At 44.7% G+C, this 8,989-nt stretch overlaps 1 protein-coding gene across 1 annotated transcript in view; it reads right to left on the bottom strand.

Moving 5' to 3' along the window:
• Positions 1-2,550: 2,550 nt before the first annotated feature.
• Positions 2,551-8,989, bottom strand: part of PKD1L2 (polycystin 1 like 2) — a 61,617-nt gene continuing 55,178 nt past the window's right edge. Inside the window, 4 exon segments of the mRNA XM_023752549.1 lie at positions 2,551-2,715; positions 3,753-3,880; positions 5,946-6,079; positions 7,822-8,149. Of these exon segments, the coding sequence (XP_023608317.1) occupies positions 2,551-2,715; positions 3,753-3,880; positions 5,946-6,079; positions 7,822-8,149 (755 nt within the window).

Here is an 8,989-nt window from a genome sequence, read left to right as displayed (position 1 = left end):
ATGTTTGGTAATCATTACACACTTTGTTGCTCTTGCTCACCTCATCCCAGGAGACTCACAATGCACATTTACCATATTAAAAGCTCTGACACACACACACACACACACACACACACACACACACACACTAAATAAAATAAAATAAAATAAAATAAAATAAATAAGTAATAATAATTTTTAAAAAGCTCTGACAGTTCCCATGCTAAAGAATTTGGATAGCCTTTTATAATCCAGTGTTTCCCACATTTATTTGATCCAGAAACATTTTTGGGGTCATGATACCCGTTATGGGTTGACTTGTGCCCCCTAAAGAGATACATTGAAGTCCTAACACCCATTACCTCAGAATGTGACCAAATTTGGAAATAGGAACTGTTGCAGATGTCATTAATTAAGACAAAGTCATAGTGGAGTAGAGTGATCCCTAAATCCAATATGACAAGAGAAAAAGACACAAAGAGAAAGACATAGGAGAGAAGGCCAAGATGGCAGAGGCAGAGATTGGAGTGATGCATCTACAAACCAAGGAACACTGAGCATTGATGGCAAACGCTAGAACCTAGAAGAGAAGACTCCTCTGGAGAGCCTTAAGAGGGAGCATGGCCCCGTTGACACCTTGATTTTGAGCTTCTATCCTCCAGAATTCTGAGACAATAACTTCTGTTGTTTTAATACCCAGTTTGTGGTACTTTGTTCCTGTTTGAGAGAATGTCCCTACTGCCCTTACATTTGAAGGAGGGATGGAAGTACCATCCTGTTGCTGTGCTAAGTGAGGGCCTAATGAACTTTACTAGTAATTGCATTGTGTCATCTGACTGAAAACCACCAGATGAGGGAGTATGCTGTCTCCCTTTACAGGTAAGGACAGAGAGTTAGCATAATGTCACACAGCTAGCGACATAATTAGAGGCATAACTGGTGGTGGAAGAATGACAGTTGGAATCCAGGTGTGTCTGATTCCAAACTCCAGGTTCTTCCCCTATCCCACCCTGCCGTTCATGCCTCTCTCATGCCTTTGCACTCTAAATTCAGTCTTAATGTTGGTGTGTCATTAAAAATGGCATAGATCTATATTTAATGACATAGATGGGAACAGTCTATAGAACAAAATTATATGACCTCAAGTTTTTAAAAGCATTTCATATACATATATAATGCCCTAGTGAAAGTCTTCCTTCTACCTAATCTGCCTTCTAGAACTTTCCTCCCTTTTTTGAGCAGACTGGGGCGGCTTGTATGGATGGTGGCTTCCTCCTTCGGCTCCTGCAGCACCTTGTTCCTCCCCCTTTTAAAACACCCAACCTTCTCTCATGTCATCTAATTGTTCATATATGTGGAACTAATAACCATGTAAGCCCTCGTTTATGATGGCAATTAGCTCTAATTAAAGCAGTGAGCTCAAACTCATGTACATTTTAGAAAAAAACAGGAAAACATTAAAAATACTGGTGCTGGGGCTCTGTCCCTGGACATCCTGATTTAGTAGGCCTGGGCATCAGGGTTGAATTATTCCCCTGAGTGATTCTGCTGATGAGGTAGGCCTGAGAACCATTGGGTTAAAGGGAGACTATGAATATGAAGCATATAATTTGGTCTTAAAAAGTACTTTTCAAATTCAGGACCTAACTACAAAATGGTTTATCTATTTCAACAAGAAAACAAAATTTGCAAGTTTCTGAAATAAACACAAACTTTGGTTATTTGACTAATCAAAATACAACTGAGGGTTTCCTATAATGCCAAACTTAACTATACTCAGGTTTCTCTCAAAAGTGGCAGATTACTTTTGTTTTCTGACACTCAGTGTAAAAAAGAGTACTCTCTTGCTGTAAAATTGTTTTATAATCCATCTAATCAAGAAACCAGTCGGTGTGAATGTCAAAAAAGAACATGTTTAGATCATCGTAAGGGATCATAAAGCATGGCTAGTGTGGGGACAGTGCTGGTACAACAATCACACTGGCTGCCAATAATCTCAGTCATGTGTGACCTAAAACAAACTCACCATTGTCCCTTCCTAGAACTCAGGCTTTGTTCTCTAAGCAGGAGTAGACAGAGTTTTAATGTAAAGGGCCAGATGGCACATATTTGAGGCCCTGTGGGCCAGTTTCCGTCCCAGTGACTTAACCCAGTTTAGCAGGAAAGCAGCCATAGATAACACATAAATGAAAGAGTGAGGTAGTGTTCCAATAAACATAACTTACAAAAACAGGTGGTGGGCTGGATTTAGCTCCCGTGTCATCTTTTGCAGACCCCTTCAAAAGCTAAACCATCTTTAAGTTTTTAAAATAACTGTTCTGCATAAGGTTTACAATCAACTTAAATAAAAATAAAAGTACTTCTGATAACTTTTGAGCTCAAAGAATTCTATTGATACTGAGACATTTTTACCACAAACCTAAATCTAAGCGATAGCTATAGCTAATTTTTAGAGTGGCCCTTTATCCTCTGGGGGTCAACACAACTTTAAAGGCCCCATTCCAACCCTGAGCCACACAGAGCTGGAGGAAGCAGGGCCAGAGGTGGGACCTGGGACTGAGGCAGAGCCACTTACTCCTCCCCTTGTTTCCGATATCGCTGGATGTCTCGCTCTGCTAGGATGGCCCTGTTCACAAACACTGCCAGGGCACTCCAGCTGGCCAGGATGATGGCCAACTCCAGAAGGCTCCACTTGCTGTGGAAATAGCACCACTTCTGCTTCCTCATAAGCTTGCCCTGGGAAAGGAACCAGAGGTTCTATGAAAGGCTATGGCCGGAACTGTGCTTGTCTTTACTCCCAAGGTGGTTCCCTGAACCATCTTAGGGGCAATTGAGAGAAGAGGAATGAAGCTCAGAAAGGTGGTAAATGGGCCTCCTATGATGTTCTTAGAGAAACAAGACATAAGTTGCTATTTGATGACTGTTGACTGGTGAGTTTGAATTGGATGCTTAGAGAGCATGTGTGTTGCCAGTTTTGAGGCTGATGGTGTGGCATAGGGGTTGAGTGTCAAGATCTGGGGTCAGACTCTCAGGATTTAATTCTGAACTTGGATGAATTACTTCACATCTGGACTTTAGCTTCCTACTCTGAAATGGATCCATAGGACCTTTCTCCTGGTGTTGTTAAAGGAGAAAATCCTCATAAGGTTCTTAGCAAAATCCCTGCCTCTTAGTAAGCCCTCAAAGTATATTTCTTAAAGTGGTTGCTGTGGTGGTGGTTGGAGCAGGGAATTGGGGAGCTAAGATGCCACTTTTAGGTATCTGGTTTCCATTTTTGGAAAAGAACATCTAATATGCTTTGGATGTGTTCCCATCATCATTATCAACCTCTGCACTTCATTGTGCAACATGGTGGTAAAGGTAGCAAGGGGAATGTTTCTTAATTCTCAGGGATCACAATGAGAACAAAAGTGCTAAGAACCCCCACAATATGAGTTCAGAGAAGCCCCAGCTATGGAGAATATCCCCTCCAGCATTTTGGAAAGTCTCAGTTCAGCAGAAATGGGAGCCTTGCTCCAATTCCTTCCTTACCCAGGAAGGACCACCCTCTGAGTTCTTAGTTCCTCTGAGGTGCCAAAGTTGGGTTCCTGAACTAGTTCAGCCCTCAGGACCAGCAGAAGGGCCCCCAAAGGTTGCCTTGACAAACAGGTAAACAGAACCTTTTCCTCCCCCTCTTTCAGACCCCACTCCAGGGAAGAGGGTAGGGGTGGGAGAGGGAACGGGCACACCACCATTTCCTTCCCTTGCCCATAGAGCTACAAGTCTACCCTCACCTGCATGACCATGTAGTAGAGGAGGAACAGGAGGTAGATTACCTTTGCCGCCGCCACAAAGGGGTGCCAGCCATCAGTGAAGGGATACAGGCGCAGGCTCTGTAGGTCTGTGCATGTAAAGAAGGTTCCTGGGAAGCAGAGTGCATTTCTTTCACCACCACTACCCCCAACTGCCCCCACTCCAACCCTCTGCTCCCAATCAGAGCCATCATTTCTAACCAGAAGTCATCAGCGGGATGACTCAAAATCAAGCCTTTCTGGAGGCTGGCTGGGGTCAAAAGAGAAGATAGAGGTCCTTCAGACCCACAAACCCAAGGGACTGAATGGGGACAATTAATGATGTCAAAGATAATGGACAGATCAGAAGGGACAAAGGTAGCTGCAGTGGAAGACCTCCCCCCTTCCCCTCTGCATTTGGTGCTTGCCGTGTGTGCACTCAGTCATCTTCAGCCAAAGCATACCCACCCACTTAACATCAGTTTATTTTACAGTGGCCCATTTAAAGACATTTCATCTAAATACAGTTCACCAAGAATCCATTCATCTATTGACCAATATGCCTAAACTTCAACCTTCTTCTGAATCATCTTTTATCTATTTGTGTTTTTCCCCTCTTTTTTTGGTATTGAAATTATTTTTTAAAAACTAAGTTGATTAATAAGGCTACTGCCTACAAAAACAAAGCCAAGCCCTGGCTGGGTGGCCAGGAGCCACCCTGGCTGGGTTTATAGGAGCATCGTCCCATACACTGAAAGGTCATGGGTTTGATTCCTGGTCAGGGCACATAGCTGATTTCAGGTTCGATCCCTAGCCTGATTGGGCAACTAATTGATGCTTCTCTTTCACATTGAAGCTTCTCTCTCTCTCTCTCTCTCTCTCTCTCTCTCTCTCTCTTCCCCTCTCTCTAAAAGTCAATAAACATGTCCTGGGGTAAGGATTTTTTTAAAAAAAAGCAAAGCCAACCCAAAGAATGGCAGATGGAAAGATGTAAACAGCCTGAGTCCTTACTGACATCAGTGGCCTGTTGCATCAATCAGATCTGACATCTATCTCACACTTTCTATTTGTAGAAATACATAATTGAATCAGGTGTAAGTTGTTTAGAGGTCCTGAAAAAGCAAAAAAGATGGCCCTGGCCAGTGTGGCAAATTTGGTTGGGCATGGTTCCATGCACTGAGAGGTCACCGGTTTGATCAGGACGCATGCAGTCTCCATCCTTGGTAGAGGTGTGCAGAAGGCAGACCATCGATTGATCAATGGTCCTCTCTCATCCATCAATGTTTTTCTCTCTCTCCCCCTCCCCCTTTCTCTCTCTAAATTCAATAAAAACATATTTTTAAAAAAGCCAAAAAGATGACAAAAATAAATAGGAAAACAAAAGAGATACAAATAAGCTCCAAATAAGGATTTGAAATAAATTTTTGACAATGGGGAATGGAAATTGATATGATAATGATAATGGAAGGTGTTTTCAAAGTTCTGAAAATTTAAAAAATCTACAAACATTACAATGTTTTGTAAAAGTAATACATGTTTTAAAAATGTTTCCTTATCAAAAGAAAGGTGGTTGACATTTAGACAAATTGATTATTAGCTGAAGAGACCTTAGGTCAATGTTTTCAATAAATTGTGATTAGCATTAAAAGATGGTAAAAGGTGGGGGGATGGGGAGAAAGAACTAGAATAGAAAACGGAACAGAATGCAAAATATCAGTGTATCACGTAGTTAAGGGAAATATTTTTGAAGCTGTTATCTCAGTTGTGTATATTTGTGTGTGTTGGATTATGATGTAAAATGTATTTCACACTGTAGATTGAGGTACAAGTAAAATATTGTTTAAGGTGAAGGTATCTGTTACCAGATCACCCCCTCTCTAGCCCCTCACTGCCAGCCCCCACCACCACCAGAGTGGGAAGCTCAGGGATATGAACTGCTTTCAAACCCCAGCTGGTTCTCTTAGGATAACTTGAGAGACAAGGCCAAAGAGGGGGGTGTGGGGCAGCTAGGAATAAGGCTGGAGCAACCCTAAAGCCTTGCCTTTGGTGCTCAGGGAGAACCAAGAACCACCCCTGGATTTCCCAGACCACCATTTGCTCTGGAGCTCTGGCACTGGGGGGCTGGGCCCTAGCCCAGAGGGAGGGGAGGGTTTATCTTCTGGAACACTGCAGATGGGTTCACAGGCAAATGCCCACCCAGGGCGCTGGTCTCCAGGGTCAGAGTGATGATGCAGAACAGGTTGACGTTGGCATTGTAGACAGTGAACTCCACAAACACAGCTCTGGTCAGGCTGTCCAGCCAGGTGTTGTCAAAGAGATACTGGAGAATTCTGCGGGAAGAAGGGCATTTAGGAGCATCTGTTCCCTAAGTGGCTCCCTGTCCTCTCAGCCCTGGGGAGGAGGCCAGGGCTTTCTGTTGAAACTACTTCCTCTGCCTCTGTTTTGCTCCCTGGGCCACCAGGCCTTAGGGCTGCTCCTGGGAGTGGTCCCAGTTTCCCATTCCATGGTGTAATGTGTTGGCACCAGTGTTTCCTAAATGTTACAGCAGAGGTTCTCAAAGTGGAGTCCCCAGACTGGCAGCATTGGCATTGGCATCATTTGGAGACTTGTTAGAAATGCAGATTCTCAGCCCCCACCGAGACCTCAGGAATCAGAAATGAGAGGGATGGGGCCTGAGGATCTGTGCTTTGATGAGCCCTTTAGGGGATTATGATGCTTTGTAAAGTTTGGGGACTGTGGTGTTAGAGGAGCCACATAAGACATTAGGGGCTTAGGCAGGAGCACCTGCAGCTGCCGATGTTCATCTTGGGCTGGCAACTCCCATGAGACCAGTTCCTAGAGATCTGCCTGCTCGTGTGGTGGAAAGGGCATGTGCTGGAGGGATCTTAAATCCGAACTGCCCTGTGGCAAGTTAATAACGTCTCTAGGCCTCAGTTTCCTCATCTACTGTACAATGGTGTTTACACCAGCGTCAGGATCATTGTGAACAGAAAATGGAATGGGTGTGTGTATGTGGGCAAAGTAATGATAGCTTTTATTACTTAGAACAATAATGATGGGACTGTTTTAAAATGTGCCCTGTTCCTGTGTGTCTGCATCTTGCTTGGTACATTGAAGCAGGGAGAGAGTATCAGTTATTCCAAGTGGTAGGAAAAGACCTCAATCTGAAATAGACTGTTTTGGGCCTGTCCTTAATCTCAGAGGACACCTGCCAGTTATTCTCTTAGGGGTTTGTTACCTGTGTTGTAGGCAGGATGGGGGCCCTGCCATCATAAACAATCTCAGTGTTGTAATAATACAGAGTCAGAGACTGGGGCTACACAGCTAATAGGAGCAGTGCCAGGGTTTCAATTTAGGGCTCTCTGACTCTAGAATGCACTGGGAGAGGCAGTCTGCATGGGCCCTGACCGTCCCTGTGCTGGGTGTTCCAGAAATCCTAGGCCCTGGCTGAGCTTCACCCAGGCCATTTCTCAGGGCTGTGTTTGCAGTGGACAACCTTGAGGGATGAGGTGGCATTTTTGTTTGGACAAACAGCAGGCTTCTGCCACTGTGAAAACTGTGAACACTTCCAAGCTCACTGTTTCTCTTTGGTCCTGCAACTCACTGCATATGCAAATATCCACCATGGCCCTTGGCAGGGAACTGACTCAAACTACCACGAAGCTCTGCTACAAGCTTTTGCTGTAATAAAGTCCTTTGTCTCTAACTCAGGAGTCTCATGTCTTCTGCCAACATCCATGAAACAGTAGCATATAGACCCTGTATGATTCTTTGTAAGGTTAAGCCTTAACCACTCTCACTTGCCTGGTGGACAGCTCTGTGTAAGTGTGAGCTGTCCATCCCTGCATTAGACTGAGATCACCAGGCTGAGAATGCTGAAGGGGCACTTCCCTTCCAACTCCGAGATTGCAGTTTCCAGGGTCCTGAAAAATATGACCTGAATGATTCTGAATCCCCCACAATGACATAAATGACGTTGGCTCGGCTCTGTTTTGAAGCCTGCACAAGACAGGCAGAGCTGGACTCCAGCAAATGTCTTTCCTCAGCTCTACATGGATCAAGTTAGCCTTACCTTGCTGCACTTTGGCGATTGGTGCCCAAGGGGAGCACGTAACCTCCTCCCCGGTACACAGTGAGTTTGCCCCAGATGGGATACCCTTGGCGCTGGCTCTGGCTCTGGTACTGCCAAGCCTGGGAGAAGCCATTGCTGCTATTGAGGCTGGAGGCATTCCAGCATTCCCCATAGTCTGACAGGTCTTCAACATCCAGGGAATATGGTGCATGGCACCCATCGAGAGAAGTCCACAACCGGGGAGCAAGAGGGCAAGAGTTTTCCCGGACTCTCACTTGGCGAATCTGAGCACTGCCAACCAGTTTGGAGTTCCCGTCAGTGATGAAACCTGAAGATCGATAATAAGTTAAGTAAGCATGAGTAAATCAAGTAAGCAAAATTATATTAGCACATTCCAAGCTTCCTGGCCTGGATGCTAATGTAAGTTTCAGTGTACCCATTGTGGAGACAGCCAAGAGAAGTTCATGGCTAATCACAGACTCCACCATCTCCCCACCCAGGACATGGTCTACTTCCTGCCTAATTTTAGGGAATGGCACCCTCACCACCCAATCATCAATCTGGAGACCATCTGTACCTTTTCCCTCAACACCCTCATCCTAATGGTCAACAAGGCCATCAATTCTACCTCTTCATTGTTGTCTTCATCCATCCTTGTCTCTCCATCTCTCCTGTCCCTTAGCCTTGCATCAGCTGCATTATTTCTCCCCAGCATACTAACTTACCCACCCTGCACTCCAAATTCCACATTTCCAGAATGATCCTTTTGGAAGTTTGATAATACTACAAGTTTGATAATGTTACTCCTTCAGGTAGAAACATCAATGCTCCTCATTTCCTTGAGCATAAAATATAAACTTCGAGCCCTAACCGGTTTGGCTCAGTGGATAGAGCGTTGGCCTGCGGACTGAAGGGTCCCAGGTTTGATTCCAGTCAAGGGCATGTACCTGGGTTGCGGGCACATCCCTAGCAGGGAGTGTGCAGGAGGCAGCTGATCGATGTTTCTCTCTCATCGATGTTTTTAACTCTCTATCCCTCTCCCTTCCTCTCTGTAAAAAATCAATAAAATATATTAATATATATATATATATAAACTTCGAGACCTTTCCTGATCTGGCCCCCATTTCTCTCTTCTGCTTTGCTTCTCACTGGTACTCAACTCCTACCC

Source organism: Myotis lucifugus, unplaced genomic scaffold (assembly GCF_000147115.1).
Source record: "Myotis lucifugus unplaced genomic scaffold, Myoluc2.0 scaffold_35, whole genome shotgun sequence".
In the NCBI taxonomy this organism is placed as follows: domain Eukaryota; kingdom Metazoa; phylum Chordata; class Mammalia; order Chiroptera; family Vespertilionidae; genus Myotis; species Myotis lucifugus.
The sequence above is the reverse complement of the archived record's forward strand: the minus strand, read 5'-3'. Positions and strand labels throughout refer to the sequence as shown.